At 48.3% G+C, this 24,474-nt stretch overlaps 1 protein-coding gene across 1 annotated transcript; it reads left to right on the forward strand.

The window, feature by feature from the left end:
* Positions 1-12,726: 12,726 nt before the first annotated feature.
* CDC42EP2 (CDC42 effector protein 2) lies at positions 12,727-21,594 on the forward strand. Its single transcript, XM_080913521.1, has 2 exons — positions 12,727-12,819; positions 20,230-21,594. The coding sequence occupies exon 2, from the start codon at positions 20,546-20,548 to the stop codon at positions 21,188-21,190; it is 645 nt and encodes a 214-aa protein (XP_080769647.1). The 5' UTR covers positions 12,727-12,819; positions 20,230-20,545; the 3' UTR covers positions 21,191-21,594.
* The last annotated feature ends 2,880 nt before the right edge of the window (positions 21,595-24,474 follow it).

Raw genomic sequence — 24,474 nt, forward strand, 5'->3', positions numbered from 1 at the left:
AATTAGTATCGTCTGAAAGAAGGGAACCACAATTGAGAAGATGCCTCCATAAAATATGGCTGTAGGTAAGACATATTCTCTTAATTAGTGATTGATGGGAGATGACCCAGCCCATTATGGGTATTGCCATCCCTGGGCTGGTGGTCCTGGATTCCATAAGAAAGCAGACTGAGGAAGCCATAGGCAGCAAGACGCTAAGCAGCACCCTTCCATGGCCTCTGCGACAGTTCTTGCCTCCAGGTTCCTGCCCTGTTTGAATTCCTATTCAATCTCCTTCCTTTCTCCAATGATGAACATCAATATGGAAGTATATGCCAAATAAACCCTTTCCTCCTCAACGTGCTCTTTGGTCATGGTGTTTCATCAGCAATGGAAACCCTAAGACAATGCTGTATCTCTTTAATCCCAGCATAAGGAAGACAGATGCAAGCAGATGACAGAGTTTGAGGCCATCCTGGTCAACATAGCTATATAGAAAGTCTCTGTCTCAAAATAGAAAAAGAAAGAAAGAAAAGCCTTCAAGGAAAGACTTAGAAACAAGCCTTGAATTGAGGAGCCAATAACCCTTGTTCTCTGACTTCTAAACAGGAAGCATTTAATGGTCCACACTACAGGGTGACTTGTCAACCTCAGAAATGGGATGCATGCATGGCACATGAGCCTTGTGTTTTAACCAAGCCAAACGTGAGCTCTCCACTCAGCCTGCCCCTCCCTTGCCTTTGGAATAGCCTGGGAAGATTAAACCACCAGGCCATGATAAACAAGCTCCAGCCTGTTTATCCCCACCCTGCTGCCCTCCCACTTAGCCCTTATCATGGGAGTCCCTGAGGCTCTTCTGGGGACACTTAGATTGCTGTGTTGCTTCTGACGGTTTGTGGGGAATAGTGATGTCCTGCTGCTGCCTCACAAAGGACAGAGTCCAGACTCTCCAAAGATTTGGAGGCTTAGGAAGAGATGGAGATGTGGCAGTGGGAGGGGCTGTAGTGAGTCTAGGGGAAACGCAAGGACTCTGTCACTAGGCATGAATGGAGGCTCCGGACTGTTGCCTGGATACAAGTCAAATGGGGCTGGAAATGATCTGGGAGAACCCTTGACACGATCTCAGGGAGAATTGATGGCTTTGCTTCCTACCGAGGCACTTTCTTCACTGGCAGAGGGAAACTGCTGCCCTCTGCCCTTTAGGGGTCAAGCCCCTTCTCTGGGAGGGCAGAGCTGCTGAGGAACAAATCCCTCACAGTTCCTGTTCATGGGAACTCAGTTGACTGCCAGAAGCAAAGCTACGGAATTGGAGCCACGAGGGGCACCCAAGGGTGGGAGGGCTGGGCCCATGCCAGGACACTGGTCCTTAGATCCTTCCATCTGCCCTGCTTTCTGGAGTCACCCCGGGTGTGGTTTCCTTTCCTTGGCCCCACTCGCTTCCCTCACCTTGCTGACCTGGGCCTGGCCGAACCTTGTGACAGTTCTGTACATACACATCAGCTCCTCCCACCAGTCCAGAACTACTAAACCTGCCAGAGAGGTCTTGACTAGGAATGGTGGGGTTTTTTGGCTGGTTTCTGTCTTTGTTTTGTTTTCAAGACAGGATTTCTGAGTGGAGCCCTGGCTATCCTGAACTCACAGAGATCCACCTGCAAACTTCAACGTTTAAAGTTTTGAGAGTATTTGTCTGATGTGTGTGTACCTGAGTGCTTATGTGCATTGTGTGTAGGTGCAGGAATCTGCAGAAGTCAGAATGATCCGATCTCCTGGACTTACAGATGACTGTGAGCTGCCATGTGGGTGCTAGGAGTCACCGCCTTAACCCTGAGCCATCCCTCCAGCCCTCTGGTTCTTTATTTCTTCTTTGGCTGGTTGGTTGTTTGGTTTTAGTTTTCTTGAGACAAATCCTTGCTCTGTATCTCAAGCTGGAACCGCACATGATGAATATACAAATCCAGCACATACACATAAAATAAACATTAAAAAAAAAAAAAAAACAAAATTGTGGCTGGAGAGAAGGCTCAGAGGTTAAGAGGATTGCCTTCTCTTCCATAGGTCCTGGGTTCAGTTCCCAGCAATCACATGGCAGTTTACAACTGTCTATAACTCCAGTTCCAATACCCTCATACAGACACATGCAAGCAAAATACCAACGCACATGAGATTAAAAATTGAAAAATTGAAGTTTGTTATATGTCCCAAATAACAACTTTATAGTTTTAAAACTAACCCACTGGGCCAGGTGTAGGTGTGGTGGTGCATGCCTTTAAGCCTAGCATTCAGGCAGGTGGTCTACAAAGTGAGTCTTGGAAGGGCTGTTACACAGAGAAACCCTGTCTTGAAAAACAAACAAAAAAACTAAACCACTGGACTAACAAGGTACAGCGGCATGGTAGCTTACTCTGTAATCCTACATAGAGGAAGATCAAGAGTTTGGGGCCCCAGGCAATAGTGGTGCAAGCCCTTTACCCCAGCACTAGAGGTGGAAGCAGGTGGATCTCTTTGAGTTTGAGGCCAACCTAGTCCACAGAATGAGTACTAGCACAGCCAGGGCTACACAAACCCTGTATTGAAAAACAAAACAAAAACAAAGGAGATGGGACCAGCCTCAGCTACACACTGATTTCAAAATTGAAAAGGACCTTCTAAGGACCTGTGGGTTTGCTTAAATGTATAAAACTGTAAGGGGTTTGAGGTTCTAGAACAGTGGAGGCCAGGGGGCTGGGATGTGACCCATGAATTTGTCTCAACCCATCTGTCAGACACCAATACACTCAGCCAACCCATGAAGACGACTTGAGTCTTGGCAACCAGCCCAGCCCTGTGCTTGAGAGGAGAGAAAGGGAGGCACATGGGCACGCTAGGAACTGCGATGTGGTTACTGGTCAAAACTCAGCTTTGAGAGGCTGGCAGAGGTTGGGGGAGGGGGTCATACTATAAATTCAGCCATAAAGAAAGCATTGAACAACATTTGAACCCAAGAGTCACAGGGCAAGGGTCAGGATCAGATGGGCATGGTGAGGGTCTGGAGCAAGGTTCTGACTGGGAAACCTCCAAAGATGTCCAAGAGGACAGACATTCAAGATGGGCTCGATCAGCTGTGTTCAGGCAACTGGTCACCTCTCACATACCCTCAACTGTTCTGCTCCCTGTGGGATGCCCTGGAAATGCCTAGGGTCATAGAGTAGCCTGTCCTCAGACCAGACTGAACCAGCGCCAGCTCCACATTCTCAGCCCCACCCTCCTCCAGCCCCAGGCTCCTCCCAGCCCAGAGCCTGCCTGACAGCTGAAGGCCTGCAGCTGCCCTGGTGCAGGGGCTCCTCAGAGGTCTCAAGGACAGCTGCTGCCCATGACCCCACTGACCCTGGTTCCTGGACACTTCTCTCTGACAGCCCAGCCAGTCCTGTCTCCACTGCCCACTCCACATTCCTGATGATGCTTAGAGCCTCCAAGGCTGTTCCCACACACAACAGGAGCACAGACATGATGGGAGAGCCAGCAGCAGGAGCTGTCAGTCCCCAGCCCTTGACTCTTCACAGGAAGCTTTTCCACCCGGCAGGAACAGTACTGGGGAAGGGAGCTGCCCTCTGGCCCACTTATTGCACTGACCCTATTCCAACCACTCTCCAGACAGCCAGAGGCGACCTCTCAGATAAGCAGAGATGGACAGGAAGGTCAGTCCTGACTCCAAGCAGATTTCTCCTAAAGCCTGCTTTTCCCATGCTTGCCTGAGGCCCCCTAGAACTTTTCTGATAACAGAAGTTGCCCCTAGGGATATATTTCACAGGGTTTGGGGTTATCTCCATATCCTGTTCAAACTAAATATATAGCTGAGACTGGCCTTGAACTCCTGCTCCTCCTACCTCCTGAGTGCTGGGATTATATGGGCATGTCATTTCCCCAGCTGAGCTACATCACCAACCTTCTGGGGTTTTTTACATTTATTTATTTATTTGGATGGAGCATGCGTACCACAGCATGCATATGGAGGTCAGAGAGTTCGATTTCTCCTTCTGTCATGTTGCTTCTGGGGACTGAGGTCAGAGCATCAGATTTATAGGCAAGTGCCTTTACCTGCTGAGCCATCTCACCAGCTCTTTTTATTTAGCTATTTATCTTTATTATTGTTCATTTGCGTGTGTGGGGGACTATGTGCATGTGAGTTTGGGTACCTTAGGAGGCCAGAGGTATCAGAACCCACTGGAGCTAGAGTTACAGGCCATTATGAGCCACCGTTATGATTGCAGATGCTGAGGACTGTCCTCTTCAGCCTCATCTTATCCTTGCCTCTAACAACAAACATAGTCACAACTTTCTTGGCACTGTATCCCTGAAGTGCTCCAGAGTGTGTTCCTTGTGTTATTCACTCTTGATCTCCAAGAACAAGGACAGTCTTGTTCACTGTTGTCTCAGTTTGAAGAGAGTGCTGGGATCACATCCTCACACCACCCTGCCTGGCTAGAATTAAAATTCATCATGGGTGTATTCAGGAGATGGTGTATATCCAAACCACAGCAAGCAGTCTACAAAATATATTGCCAACAGAAAACAGCAGAGGCCTCTTAAGAGATGGCTTTCTCCACCCCCTTTAGAGTCATCTGTCCTCTCAGTGCCTTCCCTAGGACTTCCATTAGTCCCTGCAGGATTTGGGGGTTCAACTTGTCAAAATATTTTGTATTTGGGTAAAAAAAAAAAAAAAAGATGAGAGGGGATTCATTTTGTTTGTTTGTTTGTTTTATGTATATGAACACACGAGCTGTCTTCAGATGTGCCAGAAGAGGGCATCAGATCCCATTACAGATGGCTGTCAGCCACCATGTGGTTGCTGGGAATTGGTCTCAGGAAGAGCAGTCAGTGCTCTTAACCTCTGAGCCATCACTCCAGCCCGAGAGGGATCTCGTTTATTTACAGTTCTGGGAGTATCTGTAGAAGCTGATTATGCCATCATTTCTGGGAGAAGTGGGTGCTTGGAGGTCAGGGGTGACTGGGAAACTGACTCTTGATGTGATTGAGTTTTGGGCCACAGGAAAAGATACCTTGTTAGAAAAAAAAGAAAAAAAGAAAGAAAGAAACAGGAATCTGGATTGGGCATGGGAATGCAGCCTGCAATTCCAGCATTCAGGAAACAGTCAGAGAGTTAAACACAAGTTCAAAGCCAGTCTACATGGTGAGTGTCTGTCTTACTTAGTTAGGGTTTCTATTGCAGTGGTAATGACACACCATGACCAAAAAGCAAGCTGGAGAGGAGAGATTCTATTTGACTTACACTTACATATCATCGAAAGAAGTCAGGACAAGAACGGAAACATAACCGGAGTCTGGAAGCAGGAACTAATGCAGAGGATATGGAGGAGTGCTGCTTACTGGCTTGCTCCCCATGGCTTGCTCAGCCTGCTTTCTTATAGAACCCAGGACCACCATCCCAGCCCAGGGGTGGCTCCACAATGGGGTCCCCCATCAATCACTAAGAAAATTCCCTACAGCTGGATCTTATGGAGGCATTTTTCCAATTGAGGTCCCCTCCTTTCAACTAACTCTAGCTTGTGTCAAGTTGACATAAGACCAGCCAGCGCAGTGAGTTTGAGAGCAGGCAGAACTACAGAGTGAAACCCTGTCTCTAAATAACAAAAAGAATGCTTGGTGGTGGTGGCACACACCTTTTAATCTCAGCATTTGGGAGGTAGGGTCAGTTGCATTTCTTTGAGTTTGAGGCCAGCCTGGTCTATAGAATGAGTTCTAGGACAGTCAAGGCTACACACAGAAACCCTGTCTGGAAAAACCAATAAGGAGGGGAGGGGAAGAGGAAGAAGAGGAGGAGAGGAGGAAAGGGGGGGGGGAGGAAAAAGAGGAGGAGGGGGGAAGAGGAGGAAGAGGAGGATAATGAAGAAGAAGGAGAAAATTCTAATTGTAGCATACCCCTGTAGGACACCTATTGTCATTCCCAATACATTCAGCAAATGTCAAGGCTCTCTGGTCTTTAGTTACTCAGTAATGAGCCTTATCAGTGGCAAGTGACAGAAACCAAACACAAAGCAAACACTGGAATTTATTATCTAATATAACGAAGATGCCATGGGTATGTCTGGGACCAGGCACATATCAATCTCATAGACTAATTTTCCTGGCTCTGTATTCTTTATTTGGAGGGAAGGTAAAACAAGTTTTGAGTAGTCTAAGTTAACCTTGAACTCACGCCAAGGCTGAGCCTGGCCTTGAGGTCCAGATCTTCCTTCCTGCACTTCCTGAGCATAGGATTATAGGTGTGCACCTACACAGGAAGTGAGGAAGTGCCTCTGCTTCTCCCAAGTTGCTCTCATTCTCCCGCAGGCCCTTCTCTTGCAGCCACAGAACTAGGCACCCGCATCCCTCACAGTCCCAGGATTTCCAAAGTTCATGTTTACTCTTACCCATTCCCACCTGTGAACTATCACCATGGCTCAGACTAGCCAACTACAAACCTCAGCCATTTAGAGATTGGAGTGTGGGGTCACTCACACTGGAGACCAGAAAGTTAGGACTATAGCCAGCTAGATTTCTCTACAGCCCAGACCATACCTGCTGAAGGATGGTGACACCCAATCAATAGTCACAACAGTTTCTGGCATAGTTATAGGCCAATCTGAGAGATTCCTGATTTGATGCTTCCCAGGTAATTCTGAGTTGTATCAAGCTGAAAAAAGTAACCAGTGCACCCCTTTCTGTCTTCTCTGCACCTCGCTCTATTGTATGTCATGTGTCATCTATGGTCACACTCTATATGTGCCAGGTCCTCTTGATCTTAATCTCTCCAGGCTTCCCCTTTCTCCTGCTAACCCTCTTTTTTGTTTTTCTATCCCGGGCAACAAATTTATCTCTGCGATTCTTTTTTTGTAGTGTGTGTGTGTGTGTGTGTGTGTGTGTGTATGGTACACGTGTGGAGGTCAGAGGATAACTTTTGAAAGTTCTTTTCTTTCACCATCCTCTATGGTGGGTCCAAGGTATTGAACCCAGGTTGCTAGGCTTTGCAGCAAACACACCTGTTTTCACTAAGCCATTATTTCGGGGGCCCCTCTTTTGTTCTTTTAATTCCCAGCCACTGACTAAATCTTCCTGGCGGTGATTCAGAGCTTGATGCTGTCCTGGGGACTACATGATGTCACATCCAAACTGGTTTTGAATTGATATTTATGTCAGCTGTTCCAGAGGTTGGGCCTAGCTTGGCCACTGTGTCTTTTCTAGTCCATCAGGTCCTGAGCTAAAGATCACATGCAAAAATGGTTTTTCGACCAGGCATAATGGCTCATGCTTTTATCAGTGCTCTAGAGACAGAGGCAGGCAGCTCTCTGTGAGTTAGAAGCTAGCTTGGTCTATACAGTGTGTTGCAGGGCAGCCAGGGCTATGAAGAGAGACCCTGCCTCAAAAAACAAACCAAAAAGCCTTCCTTTTAGGATGCCTGTTGGCACACATCTGCAACACCACCACTCAGAGGGAGGTGGGAGGGCTGGGAGTAAAAACTGATTGGAAGGTTGTTTCTAATAATGATGAGGTACCTAGGATGTCCTAGGCCTGGGAAGTCCTGAAGGCAGCCCCTGATGACCCTTTCATTTATTACCAATGGCAGCCATGGGGCCAAGACACTCCCAAGGCTTCTAGGAGGAAGTGCTTGTGCTTGTCCCTACTCGGACAGGACTGTCACCACTTTGGAAAACCCCATGGTAATGCGCTAGAGGCCAAAACTCAAACCTAAAGGAAAGTCCCCCAAGAAGGCCCTACCACTCAATTCCCAAGGAAGGCTCCAGGGCAGAGGCCACAATCTAGGGTGACTCCATGGGTGACAGCTCATGTGGAACCTCAGCCTTGGATTTCAAGTTCTCTGAAAGGGAATGAAAAGGGAGGAGGGAAGGGCAGGGCCTGGCAGGAATCCCAGGGAGGAAGGAAACACAAAACAAGGAAAAAAAAATCCAGCCCAGCCTGGGGTGGGCTCAGGCCACAGGCACTGCAGGCCATGCTGGGCTGGGACATCAGAGGCTCCCCAGGGGTGCACACAGCTCCTTCACCATTCCCAGAAGCCCTGTGACCCAGAAGGGGTGCTCACACACACCTCTTGAGAGACCTTCATTACCCCTCCCCAGTGTCTTCCCTGGATGCCCCCAAGATGACTGTCCTGGCATCCTGTCTACTTCTCAGGGCCCTGTACTTCCAAGATGTGGACAGCTGGCTCCAGCCCAGCTCGGAGTAGCCAGACTCCACTTAGTCTCTTCACTCGGTCTACCCTTGGGGGAGGGACTTCTGATTGTATCCTCTAGGGCCCCGCAGAGGTCAGGGTCTGGGAAGAGGGCAATTTCCAGGAAGAAGTGGCAGGGAGGGGAAGGAAGGACTGAGTCAGTGTGTGTGGTCATCTCCGTGGGGAGGAAGCATAGGGCTGGACCTTAGTGGGCCCGTCCTGGGGCAGGGAGGCTAAGGGCTGAGAATGAAGCTGAATTCCCTCCTCTCTCGGATCCATCATGGATTGCACTGCTTTTCTCTGCGCCTTCTGGGTCCTACTCCTCAGCCACAGTGATGCCCCCAGAACCCTCACATCATATCCCAACTGAGATGTCCAACCTGAACACAGGGTCTAGGCTGGGAGCTGTCCCCAAAGAGTTAAGCTAGTCCAGCTCCACCCCTACATACACTTAGGTCTTTACATAGAGCCTGGGGTGAGTGGAGAGAGGCTGTATAAAAAGCTAGGTTAGTAACTGAAAATCTTATTTTCTTTTTCTTTCGGTTTGACACAGGGTGTTGCTCTGTAGGCTAGCCTGGAACTCAATATGTAGCCCAAGTTGGTCTAGAAATTATGGCAATCCTCCTGTCTCAGCGTTTTGAGGGCTGGGACTAAAGGCACATACCACAGTGCCCCAACTAAAAATTCCATTCTATAAATGATTAACTGTGAGACACCAAATGGCAATGTCAGGTATGTCTGTACAATCCCGTGTATGCGTGATCCCGCCCACCGGGACTCTCCTCAGAGGCTCTGAGTTTCTAGCCTGTGCATAAGTGGAGGAAAAGCTAAGTGTCCTCTCAAACACTTGCACAGGACAGAACCCAGGGCCGTTCTGGGTGCAAACCATGTCATTATCTTGCTCAGGATAACTGCAAGAGCCAAGGAGCCATCCAAGCCAAGGACAGCTCTGAGCAAAAGCTTTTCTCATCCAAGGTGACCGAAAACCATTCCCAGAGTGCTCTGCAGCTCCCTACATGCCCTCTCCAGCCCCGCCCCACCATCCACCCTCTACAGAGACTGCCCCGAGCAAAAAGCCCTGAGCTGCCCCAAGCTGCTTGCTACGGACGAAGCCCTAGGCCTTGGAGAAGAGCTTATGATCCCCCAACCTTCCACTGTTATAACTTCCTGTTTTGTTGCCAGTTCTGATCCCAGAGGCTGGAGTCTGAGAACATCTGGATACCAGCTGGCATCTGGTGAAGGTCCTCATATGGTTTCATCCCGTGGCAGAAGACAGAAGGGAGACTGGGTAGGTGGGGGGAGAGAGAGAAAGTGGGCTTTCACCCCCCAACCCTTCATACTTGGAACTAAGAAGGCTTAGAGCCAGGGCTGGAGAGATGGCTCAGTGGTTGAGAGCACTGACTGATCTTCCAGAGGTCCTGATTTCAAATCCTAGCAACCATCTGTAATTAGATCTTATTTCCTCTTCTGGTGTGTCTGAAGACAGCTATAGAGTACTTATAATAAATAAATAAATAAACCTTTTTTAAAAAAAAAAAGGTTTAGAGCCCTCTGACCTCAACAGCCCCCACCAGGCCCCATCTCCCAACACGGTTGCTATGGAGTAAATTCCCAACGTATCTCTTCCGGGGACATAGTCACAGTTTACCTCCACCCTTACCACAGTGTGGCCCTGGACTGTCCTTAGTTTTTTTCTAAGCCAGCAGGCCAGCACTGATATGCATCCTGTGGCACTTCCAATCTTCCACTGGCACACAGGAAGGCAGAGGCAGGTGGACCTCTGTGAGTTTGAGGCCAGCCTGGTCTATGCAGAGGTCCAAGTCAGTCAGGACTACGTAGTAAGACACTTTCTCAAAAAAAAAAAAAAAAAAAAGGCAGAAAAAGATTAAATTCTCAGCTTCCTTTATTTCATTTTCCAATGATAATGGAACAAATTAACACAAGTTTAGCAGCTTAATACAGCGCAGTGGGCTGGAGAGATGGCTCACTGCTTAAAGTGCTACTCATGCCAAACAGCCACGCATGGCTCCCAGAACCCAGTGTCAAGAAGTTCACACCCGCCTGGAATAAGGTCTTCCAGGTGCCCTCAGAGGCTACCTGCACACATTCCCACAGAGGCAGACATACGAACATAACTTAAAACAACAACAGAACCACAGAAATTCATTAGCATGTAATGTAGGTCAGAAGGAAGGTCAGTGAGGCTAAGCTGAAGGTGTTAGCATGGCTGTTCATTCTGGAAGCTCCGAGGAAGAATCTGTTGGAAGGATCAGAGGTTCTCGGCCCTCAAGCCCTTCTTTCACCTCTAAGAACAGCACTATGGTATCTCTCTGGCTTGCCCTTCCTTTCACTTTACGGATCTGACTTACTTACTGGTATGTGTACAGGTTGGCGGAAAGCCTGTAGGAATGGGTTCTTTCCTCCCGCCATGTGGGTTCTGCGGCTCAAACGCAGGCCATGAGGCTTGGGGATAACGTGTTTAGTTTACAGAGCTTATGGAGCAGGAGTGAAGAGCCCGCGATGGTGCTTGTCTGGAATCCCAGCACTCAGAGAGTGAGCCAAACCCTTTCACGGTGCCCCTCTCCCCTTCTTCTGACACAGGGTCTCATTATGTTGTAGCCCTGCCTAGCCTGGAACTCACACTGGAAGGAGCTGCCATGCCTCTGCCTCCCCAGCTCTCTAGCCTTGGGTCACAGGCACCGCTAGGCGGCTGCTGCTACTTCTCTCATTCTCTTGCTGGTTTATTTTTAAGGGTCCTTCTAATTAAGTTTGACCCATTCAGGACAATCTTTATTCCTTTTCTTCCTTAGGGGAAAAAATTTACACCGAAAGCAAAGGTAGGTTGATCTTTGTGAGTTCAAGGCCAGGCAAGGCTACATAGTGAGCTCCGGGTCAGCCAAGGCTATGTAGAGAGACCTGCCTCAAAAACTAAGAGACACTGACCTTTGTGGAGGTGGGGAGCACGCGTGTGCCACGGAGTACATGGAGATCAGAGAACAACTTTTAAACATTGGTCGTTTCCCTCTTCCACCATGTAGGCCCCAGAAATGAAACTGAGGTTGCAAAGCTTGGCTGCAAGCACCCTTATATAATGAGTCTTCACGTATAATGGTCTTCTTTTAGTTTAGGGCTTGAGTTTACTATACAGCCAAGGAGAATAGTTTTGAACTCCTGATCCTCCTGCCTCCACCTTCTGGGATTACAGACATACGCCATCACACGCTGTTTACAGATCAGTGCTGCCAACAGAACCCAAGGCATCACGGGTGCTCCATTCGTGCTCTATGAATTAGGTACATGCCTAGCCTGGGATAATCTCTATGTTAGAGTCAGCTGAGCAGGGCGTGTGGCTCACATCTATAGTCCCAGCTCTTTGGGGGGTTGAGAACCTCCTGAGCCCAGGAGTTCCATCAATCAGAATTCCTAGTCATTGAAATTCTCTTTCCCCACATAACAAAACAGTCCCAGAGGTTAACACGTGGAGCTCTTGATCTAGTGGTGCATGTGTGTGAGTGTAAGAGTATGTGACTGTGTTTGTGCACGTGTGACTGGGGATTAAACAGAAGAATTGACATACAGGGAACTCACTGAGCTGCTCCGAGCTGTACTGCCTGGCCCCGAAGATGGTCATCTTTAGGGCAGCATGTCTCAGTCCTTCCCACTCTCCCCACCCCCTTTCTGGCTTGCCTGACATACTCCCCAACCCCAGCATTCCTCCCTTCTATACACACACCCCTTTCCACATCTGCTATCTGCAAGCCAAACTTTCTGATTTCTCTCCTCCCAAAAGTGTTCACCTCTTCTTTCACCTCACTCCTCTTAGCACTTATCCACCTGAAAGGGTATCAGTCTGTGCCTGGAACCTCGAATTTCTTGGGTCCTGACCCTTCAGCTTCCCTAACCACGAACACTCAACAATTTAACTCACAAAACAGAGCAATGAGAAGTTTCCCTCGGTTTATCTCAACAACTTTAGGACCTGACCTTCAATAACTGTTTCTAATCCTGTCCTAAACCACCCACCTCAGAAACCACCTAGCACGACAGCAGACTTAGGCAAGTTCAGTCTGTGTCTCTGTCTCTATTTCTCTCTGCGTCTCCCGACCCTGAATCTTTCTAGAACTCTTAATCAGTCTCTCTCCTAGGTTAGGGTAAACTCTTCAAAACGCTAAGTTTGTAAGGCGCTTTCAAAGCCCAATTCATTCTTGTAGAGTCACAGTGCGGGTGCCTCCCGGGTCTCAGTCTTTCCTTCCAAGGATGCTCAGAGATTTCTCAAGAATTCTTTCTTCCGGCCTTTGTTGGCTCAGTGCTTCCAGCCTAAAGTTTTTATTCCAACACGAACAGCTGGCGTCCTCGTGTATATCCACCCTTGTTACCCCTTGGCGATCGCCCTCAACGGTCGGAGGCTGTCTCTGGACTCTTGGAATCCCGCTCTGAGCCTCTGCAGAAAGGAGAACCTGGGCGGTGCCGCGGTGGGCGGGCATGTGTGGGGCGGGAGTTTGAGAAGAGCGGCCCGGGATTGGCTCCTGGTACTGGGGGCGTGGCTTAGGCCCAAGGTCTGCACTGTAAGTTCCCAGGCCCTCCGTGGTCCTCTATCCTGGCCGCACAGCTCTGCAGCTTGGCCCGCGCTCCTCAAGGTGAGTTCTTACTAGGGTTTTGCAGGCCTCCCCTGGCTCCCTGGAGAGTGCTAGGCAGGCGGTGCTCTGTTCTGGCCCAGATCAGGTCCATTACCTGGGGTCTGGGTCCCTGCTCCCTACCCATGACCTCCCGCAGAGCTCAAGGCGCTGCGCTGTCAGGCTTGCAGTCCTAGCTACATGTCTATGTCAGCCGGAGACCGGGGACTAGGGAACATCCTCTCTTCGGCCCATGTCCCCGCCTGGGCTGGAGGCCGTATTTTTAGCGGATGGTGAGGTGTCCTATCTTTAGCTGCAGTGTTACTGAAATGGATCTGGGCCATGCTGGGCAGCGCTTGAGTAGGGACCTGGAGGGGTCTGCACGGGAACACGAGCCAGGGTTGAGCAGCGGCACTCGCGGGAGGGCGGGGGCCTGCACGTCCGAAGTCTGGCAGTGCGCCAAGCAGACCTTGAGACTTCGCCCAGGCCGAGAAGCTCAGGCAAGGCCCCTTCCAGATAACCGAGTCTCGGACAAGGTCCCCGATAATTGCAATTCTACCCTCACCGTGATCCGATTGTACAACCCCGATAAAAAGGCCCTATGGGCGATCCACCTCGGGTACTGGAGCACGCAGTTCCTCGGTGGGCGTTTGCCTGGAGCGGGTAAGCTCGGTGGGACCCTAGAACGCAGTGTTATAGCAGGGGCGCGCGCGCCACCTAGCGACTTTGTACTACAGAGAGATGGCTGCAGGAGAACAAAATTCTAAGCTGTCCCTGTCAGGGCTGGTTGGAGGGGGACTCAAGTATGGGAGGGAGAAGGGTTTGGGTTTTTGTTGCTGTTGTTCTTGTTGAAACCACTATCTGAGAAAGAGAGCCAAAGTGCTTGAGGAAAGCCCTGCAGATATTTGCTGAAAGTCCTTTGACACTGACTATGGATTCATCTATTGTGCAGAGGCCTCTTGTTTCCAGTATGGCAATAGGTTAGTTTATTTTAAAGATGAGAAGGTGAGTCCAGTCCCAAAGAGGAAAAGTTCCTTGCCCAAGGTCACAGAGTCCCATAAGGAATTAGATTTCACACCCTTCCCCTAGGGCCGGCACGGTGTCTCAGCAGAAGCCTCTTGCTGAGTGAACTTGGAGATGAACACTTAAAGATGGACTTCACAAAATATTCCTCTGACTTCCACACACATTCCGTATTACGTACACACTCGAGAGGGTGCACACGCACACATACACACACATGATATACTCACAAATAAGAATAAATAAAAATGTTTAGTTTTTTTCCTTTTTTATTTTTAGAGGCATTTTTTGTTTTGTTTTTAATTTTTAGAAGTAGACAGATCTCCAAGTTAAACTTGCCTGTTCTATAGAGTGAATTCCAGGACAACCAGGGCTACACAGAGAAATCTTGTCTTGAAAAGCCAAAACCATAAAACTTTTCAGTAAGCCTTTAGAGAAGGGGCAAAAGCCACACCGAGAACTGGGCATGGTGGCACACTTTCTTTTACTTTCTTTTTTTCTTTTCTTTCCTTTTTTTTTTTTTTTTTTTTTTTTTGAGACTTAAATGTTTAACAAGGTCTCACTGTCCTGGAACTCACTATACAAACCAAGCTGGCCTTAAACACACAGAGATCTGCCTGCCTCTGTCTCTCAAACGCATCGTCACCATGTGGTACAGTTTTTAATCCCAGCACTTGGGAGGCTGAAGAAGGCAGATCTCTGAATTTGAGGCCAGCCTGATCTACACTGTAAGAACCTGTATTTTTTTTTTTTAAGAGTGGTGCGTTCGGAAGCCCATTAGTTTTGGAGTGTCTATGTAGGGAGGGGGATTTTTTATGAACATCCAGAATGAGCAGGGGCTAAATATTCTCCATGACCAGAGGTGACGGTGATTTGCCTCTAGGAAGTCATTTTTCTCTGAGGGAGGCCCACGGTTGCTGTCCAGGGCAACCCATAGAACTAGGATGGCTTTCATCTATGCCTCCCATTGCAGCCTTGCCCTACTCAGAGCTCCTTTTAGTGCTGCACCATTGCAAGCTGGGAACTGGCAGCCAAGAGATATGACTATGTGGATGATGCCTGGAGACTTGATAGCTTCTTTCCTGTTCCCCATTCCTATCACCCTGGGTATGGTCCCTTGCCTTGGTGCCACATGGACTAGTCTTTGTACCAGAGCTTTTCCCTTGTTAGTTTGGTGACCTTGGTAAAGTTCCTTAATATCTCTGTGGTTCCACCCCAGTGGCTATCCAAGACAGAAGTGGCACCCACCATAACATGCCTTATAGAGTTAACATGTAAGGAACTCCATGGCAGGCTAAAGCCCTGGTCCTGCGGTGGCCAGATCTTCTATTTAGAGTTGCTGGTTGTTCTTCCCAGCTTTCTCCTGGGTGGTTGATACAGGCCCCACCCTTCCCTTTAGCCTCTGTTCTCACATCTGGATTTGGGTGGGAACATCTGGCTCAGAGTGGGACAGCTGTCAGGGACGCCCAGTTTGCTGTGGAAACACCCAAGCTGTCCTGGAGATCTAGTGTGATGGAGTGAGGGTAGGGAAGGACCTGGCTCAGGCTCTCTGAGGATCCCACCAGGCATTGCCGCTTTCCCTCAGTGGAAAGGAAGGAGAAGCCACCCAGTGCTCACACCAGCAAAGTGAACAGATTAGATATTGTCAGCAGGCTTCACACTTGGTGTGGTGGTCACAAAATTCTAAGACTTAGGGTGTATCTTCAGATAGTTTCTCTAGACAGCTTCTAGTTGGTAGAATCCACTACTAGAAAGTCATTCCTTTGTTTCCTGTTGGCTGTAGGTGCTCTGGGGGTTAGAAGTGTTCGGCTTCCATGGCTTGGCATGACCCTGGAATGTCTGGCCTTGGGGCAGGGTTTCCTGAGCAGGTCCTGTGCTGGGATGAAGACAGGACTCTGCCCTGCCCTGCATCCTGCCGCCTCCTTCCTGCTCTTCCTGTTCGCCCTTAGCCTAGGCAGAGGAAATGGTAGATGCTCAGGTGTGGAAGAGGATGGGCTCCTCTGGCAGTCCTGGTCCTGCCCCTAGCTGCTAAGTGAGCCGGACAAGGTTTTTTTTTTGCCTTTTGTACAGGATTCTTCATGTAGACTTAAGTGAGCTTGAGGGGACCAGTCAAGCCCTCCATAAGCCAACCCCTTCCAAGGAACTGGAGGGTATACCCGCTCCACGTCCTTCTTTGTTAAGTCAGCATGACACCCATTCACAGTGCATTTTTTTCCACCTTAAAAATAGTTTTGTTTTTTCCTGACTACATAAATACTTAATACTTATTAAGAAACCAGTGGCTGGGGTGTAGCTCTGTTTCTTGGGTTTTGCTTTGTTTTTGTTGTTGTTTCGCTTGTGTGTGTTTGATTTGTATTCGTATTTATTTTGTTTTGTGTTTTTTTTTTTTTTTTTTAAAGGTTGTGTGTGCCAGTTACCTTGTTTTTTTTTGGTCTTTTTGTTATTTTGTCTTTTTTTTTTTTTTTTTTTTTTTTTCAGAGCTGAGGACCGAACCCAGGGCCTCGAGCTTGCTAGGCAAGCGCTCTACCACTGAGCTAAATCCCCAACCCCTTGTTTTGTGTTTTTAGACAGCATCTCAAAAAAGAAAACTGCCTTTATATAAGACTCTGAGCACACCACGCTGTAGCAGCACACACACTAAATCAGACAATGCAGAGATGGACAGTGTGACCCTGTGCAAGGATGACACATTTGCGAGGCATCACACTGTTGCAGGAAATAGTAAAAAATAAAAAAATGCTTGTCTCTTTACCAGCCCTGAGGTCTCACTGCTCAGCCCCAACCCTGATACTGAGCCGCCGCGGCCCAACTCGTCTGCACAACTCCCTTCCCTGGCGGTTTTCCACTGCCTGTTCTCTGCCTTTGTCCCCAGGGTGTTTTCTCTACCCCAAAATCCCACATAAACACAACTCTACAGTTTTTCATACAGGTTTATACGTTCAACTCTCTATCCAACAAGATTACATCAAATAGACAAAGATACAAACTGCTCTTCTATATGAGATATTAGACCTGTAAACTCCTTAATGTTCATAGCTATTTAACGCCAATTAATATCGCCTGGGTCCAGCTGGTCCTTGGGAAACTCCATGTTCCCATGACCTTCACCCTCTGTCCTCTGATCTCACACCTCTCAGACCTCTCCACCTCCCTTGTCCGGCCCAGTCACTGGCTTTCCTTTATTTACTAATTAAAATGGGAAGGTTCATTTGGAGTCCTGTGACTAGGCAGCCCTTCTTGGGGAAGTGGAATTAACATTAAAATACAAACAGCTTCAGGACAATCTACATTATACATTCTTTTTAAAAAAGATTTCTCAAGCCTGGCATTGTTGGCTGTGCATGCCTTTGACCCCAGCACTAGGGAGGCAGAAGCAGGTAGATCTCTGAGTTTGAGGTCAGCCTGGTCTACAGAGTGAGTTCCAGGACAGCCAGGGCTACACAGAGGAACTCTGTCTCAAAACACAACAACAAAAAAAACCAAACAAACAAAGATTTCTAATTTTATTTATGTGTGTAAGTGTGTATGAGTCTCCACACCTGTGGCATCAGATGCCATGGAACTGGAGTTGCAGATGGTTGTCAGGAGTTGCCATGTGGGGGCTGGGAACTGAACCCAAGTCCCCTGGAAGAACAGTACATGCTCTTAACCACAAAGCCATATTATTCAGTGCACCCCATTGCCTTATTATTATTATTATTATTACTATTGTTATCATTAGTCTGGGTATGGTGCCGCACACCTTTAATCCCAACATTCAGGAGGGGGATACAGATAAAAATCTCTGAGATCTAAGCCAATCAAAAACTACCTAGTGAGTCTCAGTCCCCCAATAAGGTCTAAACAATAGAGGAAAAGTCAATCTGAAATGATAGCACTGCAACCATTCACACATGAACTATACATGTGTACTTTATTATAGCAATGGGGCAAAGTGTAGCAGATCACTCAGCTACTGGGGACAACTTTTCTTCCAACTCAGTGACCATACACCTTCTCTCTTTCAACCCACAGGGCAACCTTCCTGGTTCTTTCTCATTTCTCAGGAGAAGATAGGATCCTATGGGGCTGGAGAGATGGTCGGGGGCTAAGATGGATCTGGGTTCAATTCTCAGCACCCAAACGGCAGTTCACACCTATCTATAACTCCAGTCCCAGGACGTTCAACACACAGAGTATACAGACACACATGTAGACAGAACACCCATAAAATAAAAATAAAGGTTACAAAAATGAAAGGGAGGCAGAGACAGGAGACTTCTGAGTTCAAGGCCAGCCTGGTCTACAGAGTGAGTTCCAGAACAGCTAGGGCTACACAGAGAGACCCTGTCTCAACAAAACAAACAAAAGATAGAAAGGACCTTATCCAGGCTGGCATATATGGAGGTAGATGGTAGGCATGTTGATAGTTAATACTTTTAATACATGGCACCCGCTCAGGGTGGAGAGATGGCTCAGTGGTTAAAAACACTTGTTGCTTTTGCAGAGGTTGGGTCCCCAGCAACCACATGGTGGCTCCCAACCATCTGTAATCTCTAGTTCCAGGGCATGCAGTGCCTTCTTCTGACCTGTGGGAATCAGCTATGCATGTGGTACACTTATATACTTGCAGGCAAAACATATAAATCTAAAAAAAAAAAAAAAAAAAAAAAAAGAGGTAATGGCATTCTTTCTTTCGACCATATTTTCCTGTGGGAACCCAAAATGTAGCTGATGCTTCTCATTTGTCTCATCTCTCTTCTCTAGCTAGTCATGGGCTCTGCCAGGAGCTATGCGGCAGCCCATTTAATGTTAGATGGGGATCACAGGAGGGTTGTAATAATGTGTTTGCAAAACTCTCAGCAGAATGCCAACCACCCAAAAATTATTAGTACACCCTACTTCATCTCTCAGCGCTGGGACTGGAAGGAGATCCAGGCAGATTCCATTAGACTCAGCCTCACTGCTAAGGACCTTACCTGAGGGAGGAGGAAAGGGAAACCTCCAAATGGGAAGTGATGGACTGGGACCAGGCAGGAGAGGCAGTTTCCAAACTCCCCACCCTCAGCTGAGTAGGGAATCAAGAGCAATGGTGAGACTCCCACACAGTGAAGCACTTCCCGTGTGGCAGAGTGTGGCTGGTGGAGGTCAGGGATGTGAGGGAATCCCCGGCAGGAGCAATAAACAGAGCGAGGGACCAGGGATAGGTGTCTGTAGAATCTACCATTCAGATTCTGGGCCTCAGCTTCCCCTCAAAAGAGACTTGAGGAGGGGTATAGGGGCTTACATTTTAATTGCAGCATTTGAGAGGCAAAGGCAGGTGGATGTCTTTCTGTTACAGATCACAGTGAGCTCTAAATCAAACGGGGCTACAGAGTGAAAGGCTGTTTTTAAAAAAACAACAAACAAAAAAACCCCCCAAAACCAGAACAGGATTGGGAGGCCTGGCATTATTCTGTAAGACACCATGGCCCTATGAAGATAAGTTCTTTTTATGGGGTGTCCCCTAAAGAGAGCGCTGATACAGGGAAAGTAGAAATGGAAAAAAACAAAACAAACCTCAGGAGAGCTGCCTTTTTCTTCCTGAGACAGTGCTTGTTTGTGTAACCCTGAATGTCCTGGAACTCTTGCTGTTTAGACCAGGCTGGCCTTGAACTCACAGAGATGATCCTGGCTCGGCCTCCTGAGTGCTGGGATTAAAAGCACTCAAGGCCTGGCTTTTTTTTTTTTTTTAAGATAAAGTTGTACTACATAGACCAGGCTGACCTCAAACTCAAAGGTCCATGTGCCTCTGCCTTCCTTGTGCTAGGATTAAAGGCGTAATACACCAGGCCCCACAGGAGAGTTGGCATTTTTTAAAAGTTATTTTTATTATTATTGTGTGTTTGTGAGTGTGGGCACATGTCACGGCCTGCATGAGGAGGTCCGAGAATAACTCCCGGAACTCAGCTCTCTCCCACTGTGGGTTCTGCAGCTCAGACTCAGGTCCCCAGGCTTTACCAGCAAGTGTTTTCCCCACTGAGCCATCTCACCTGCCCCTTTCTGCTCATTTAGTTTTCTCCATCCCTTCAGACAGATCCCTGTATACCCTCAGCTTCACAGCCAGAAGTTGGGACGTAGTCAAGGATGACCTGGTGCTCTTGATCTCCTTGCCTCTACCTTGCAAGTGCTGAGAACACCATGCATGTGTTTATATAGTACCGGGGCTAAGCCTGGGCTTCCTGCACATTAGGCAATCACTGTAACTGAGCTATATCCCCAACTCTTCTTCTTGTGTATTTTGAGGCAGGGTCCTATGTAGCCTAGGCTGGTCTTGAACTCCTGATCCTCTTATCTGTGCCCTCTACCTTATTGGTATATACATACCTCACTTCAACTTAACAGTTGCTTTGTTGTCTTCCTCTTCCTGATTTATGTGGTTCTTCCTTTCAGCTTCCCATCTCTGGACAAAGAGAATCTTGGAACAAGAGCAGAACACATCGCTGCTGAGGAGGTCTCACCTTTCTGCCTCCAGTTCTGCAAAAGCATTTTCATCCATTTGGGAAGAAAGTGGAGTGTATTCACTATCCTATCTTTGTTGGCCTTTAACCTTTTCTGATACCTTGGTCCAACTTTGATCACATCTCACCTCCTAGTTTTTGGTTTGTTTTTGCAAGAGTGGACATTGGCCATCTGGAGCCTGTTGTGGGCAGAGGGTGTTGAGAGGGTACTGAGGACTGAGCATCCAGGACTGTGTGCTGAAGTCACCATGTCCACCAAGGTCCCCATCTATTTGAAACGTGGCAGCCGAAAAGGCAAGAAAGAGAAGCTTCGGGACCTGCTGTCCTCAGACATGATCAGCCCGCCACTTGGGGACTTCCGTCACACAATTCACATTGGCAGCGGTGGTGGCGATGACATGTTCGGGGACATATCCTTCCTGCAGGGCAAGTTCCATCTCCTTCCGGGAACAGCTGTGGAAGAGGCTGAGGAGGATGGCAGCTTCGACCTTCCCTTCCCATTTACACGTACTGCCACAGTGTGTGGACGAGAGCTCCCTGCTGGGCTGTCACCTCTGCTCAAAAATGCCATCTCCCTTCCTGTAATTGGTGGCCCCCAGGCCCTCACTCTGCCCACAGCCCAGGCTCCACCTAAGCCTCCTCGCTTGCACCTTGAGTCACCACAACCTTCTCCAAAGTCTTCCCCACAGGAGGCAGAAAATTCGGACACTTGGAGGATTCCAGAGGCTGGCTCACCCCACAATGGGATGAGCCCTGAGCCAGAGGCCGAGGAGCCCTTCCTGTCCCATGCCAGCTCCCTGCTGTCCCTGCATGTGGACCTGGGGCCCTCTATCCTGGATGATGTCCTCCAGATTATGGATCAGGACCTAGGCCCTGTGCAGATCCCCACATAGGACCCTTGGCTGACCAGGCAGGTCCCCCAGGCTGTGGTGATGGCTGGAGACATCTATGGACAATGGCCCTGACCTAAGAGTCAGGATCCCAGGCCACACCTATGGGTGCTGGCCAGTGACTGTCATTTTGAGCCTTTGTTTTCTCTTCTCCCAATGGACAGAGTGTATCTTTGTTTTCATCTAACAACATCCACAAGGGACCCATGCAGACCTTGCCCTAGAGAGTCCTGAGTCTCTTTGGTCATTTGACCTTCACTGCCGATTGACCCCTTTCCCTCAGGTCCCTTGTGGGGAAGACTCTGTACCCTCCATATCAGCATCGTTGGGTATGCTTCCCACTGTTCTGGTCTAGGAGCATGGCATCCATAAAGCATGTCATCTCCTGCCCTGTGCCCTCTTCTATCCCTTCCTCACATGACCAGGGGATTCTGGTTGCAATAAAATGTGCTGCTGCTGTTGGCTGAGCATCCTGTACCCTTTTCCCGGCTTCCTCCTGAAGGTGGGCCAGTCTCCATGAACAGTGGGCTCACTTGGGAAAGGCCCACCTTAGAAGATTCTGTGGAGGTTGTGTCTTCCCTCCAGGGGGCTGTGCTTCAGTCTGCACCCACATGAGAGGGAAATAGAATAATCTACACTAGTTACTTAGTTGCTATGACAAATACCTGATGAAAACAGCTTCAGGAAGGTTTCTCTTGGTTCCTGGGTCCAGTCCAGTCCATTATGTGGAGAAGACATGAGAGCAGGAGCTTGAGGCGGCCAGTCACCTTGTGTCCACAGTCAGGAAGCCAAAAGTGATGACTGTGGGTGTTTTGATTACTTTCTCTTTTATTGAGTCTGGGACATGAGCCCATGGAATGGTGCCGCCCACAGTTGGGGGGGGGGGTCTTTCCAGCCAATAACTAGATCTAGAAAGTCCCTCACAGATACCTCCAGAGTCTTCATGGTGAGTCTGATTTCATTAAGTTGACCACCAAGACTAACTACCATTCAAGCCAAGTATCAGTGATGGATATTGGACATTGATTTAGGTGTTTGACAGAGAGGGGCTGGAGAAATGGCCCACTAGATAAGAATGCCGGCTGCTCTTACACAGGGACTGGGTTCAGGTGATGTGGTGTTGTAGACCGAATCCAGAACTTCTTGAATCTTAAGTTGGCACTCTACTAACTGGGCTATATGTTTGCCCTTCAATTAATGCTATGCCATAGTTTTTATATTGCAAAAGACTAAGATGAGCTGATAAGGGAATGACCACAGGAATGGGCAGAAATTCTGTACTTGTGATAAGACTTTCATGTTTTTTGACAAAAAGATACATATCCTGTGTATCTTATGGGTTCTACATTCATGAATTGGGCAAACCATGGGTCAATATGCTTTTTTAAAATTGCAGGGGACTAGAGATGGCCCATTGGTTAAGAGAATTGGTTCCTCTTCCAGAGGACCAGGGTTCAATCCCCAGAACCCACAGGACAGCTCACATTCTTATGATACCCTCTTTGACCTTCCTACCACACCACCCCCAGCACCAAGCACATAAGTGATGCTCAGACACACCAGAAGAGGGCATCGGATCCCATTACAGATGGTTGTGAGCCACCATGTGGTTGCTGGGAATTGAATTCAGGACCTCTGGAAGAGCAGTCAGTGTTCTTAACCTATGAGGGCTGGAGCAATGTCTCAATGTTTAAGAGTATTTGTTATCCTCTACAGGACGCATACAGAATACATTCACACACGCACACAAAGTAACTTTTTGAAACAACAACACACAGTAAATGCCTGGCAGTGGTGGCCCATGCCTTTAGTCCTAGTACTTGAGAGGCAGAAGTGAGTTCAGGTACAGCCAGGGCTATGTAGACAGACCCTGTCTCAAAAATAAAAACTAAAAACAAACAGAAAAAAAACAAAACACAAAACAAACTTTAAAAGAGAGTGCACTGTAGCAACACTTGACATCCTTACCTGTCCAATAAACACTTATGTGTTCTTTGGAACTTTCTTTTGATTATGGTATTTGAAGGTACGGTGCCTAGACAAGCTACTGAGGGATGGTCCTTCTTCTAGCTACCTCAGTGTAAGGAGTACTGAGGTCAGTGAGTTCAAGGCTTCGAGTTCCCACTCTGACACAGGAGCTCCATGTGTGGCTGGTGTCTGGCACAGGGATCTGGGAACCCAAGGCAACAATGTCCTCCACCTGTGGCTCCTCTAGCCTCAGCTTAGGTCCAGTGTGAGGCTGGATGAGTGAGAATGTACGAAAGGTGCTTCTTACCCTACCCCACCCCACCAAAAGAGAGGTTACGTCAGTACGGAGGCTGAAGAACGTAAGACAGCCCCCAGCTCCCTGAACTCTGCATCTTTACAGGTTTGGCCAGGGCCTGCAGTTACTACATGCAGTTCGTAGCCAGGTGTAAGCTTTGAGGGGGGTCTATGGTGGTTTGAATATGGTTAGTTGGCCCAGCAAGTGGCCTTGTTGGAGGAGGTGTGTCACTGTGGGGCTAGGCTTTGAGAGACCTTTTTCCTAGCTACCTGGAAGCCAGTATTTTCCTGTTTGTCTTTGGAACAAGATGTAGAACTCTCAGCTCCTCCAGAGACATGCCTACCTGAATGCTGCCATGCTTCTTGCCATGATGATAATGGACTGAAATGAACCTCTAAAACCATAAGCCAGCCTCAATGAAATACTGTCCTTTATATGGGTTGCCTTGGTCATGGTGTCTCTTCACAGGAATGGATTAAGATAGGGTATCCATAGTAGGTCAGTTACAGACAGTTCTGAGCCTCTGTGTAGTGTAAGCTTAGGTTTTTCAAAACCTACTTTAGGGTTCTCTAATGCTTCAACCTCCCTTTTAGCTCACTGACCAGAGGTAGGGAAAAGGAAGATTAATAGGCAAAGGGAGTTGTGGACAGAGGTACCTAAAGGGCTGGGTACCTCCCTGACCTTTTACTACCTACCCACCAATCCCTTCCTGTGAGTCAACCATGCTGCTAACGGTTATCTAGGCAAGACACTGTTGCTCCTTCTAGCCCATCTTCGTGGTCTTTTCACTTACATTTCTCACTTTCCAACCAAGCCAGACCTCTTTTCTGAGGCTCCACTAAATGGAGGGGAGACGGGTTTCTAGAATGATCTGCAGAGGGCGCAAAGCGTCCCAATCAATCGCGCCTGCGCATTGGGAACCTCTAGGCTCTCAGGTCGTCTTTCTCTAGCGCTCGCTCTCGTGAGCCTGTGCGTGCGCGCACCCTTGGGCTGCGCCTGCGCAGAGGGTCGAGGACCGAGTGTC

Source organism: Micromys minutus (assembly GCF_963924665.1).
Source record: "Micromys minutus genome assembly, chromosome: 2".
Lineage (NCBI taxonomy): Eukaryota > Metazoa > Chordata > Mammalia > Rodentia > Muridae > Micromys > Micromys minutus.

Bases quoted from the DNA above. Each gene is read 5' to 3' on its own strand.
- CDC42EP2 (XM_080913521.1), top strand. From the start codon at position 20,546: ATGTCCACCAAGGTCCCCATCTATTTGAAACGTGGCAGCCGAAAAGGC.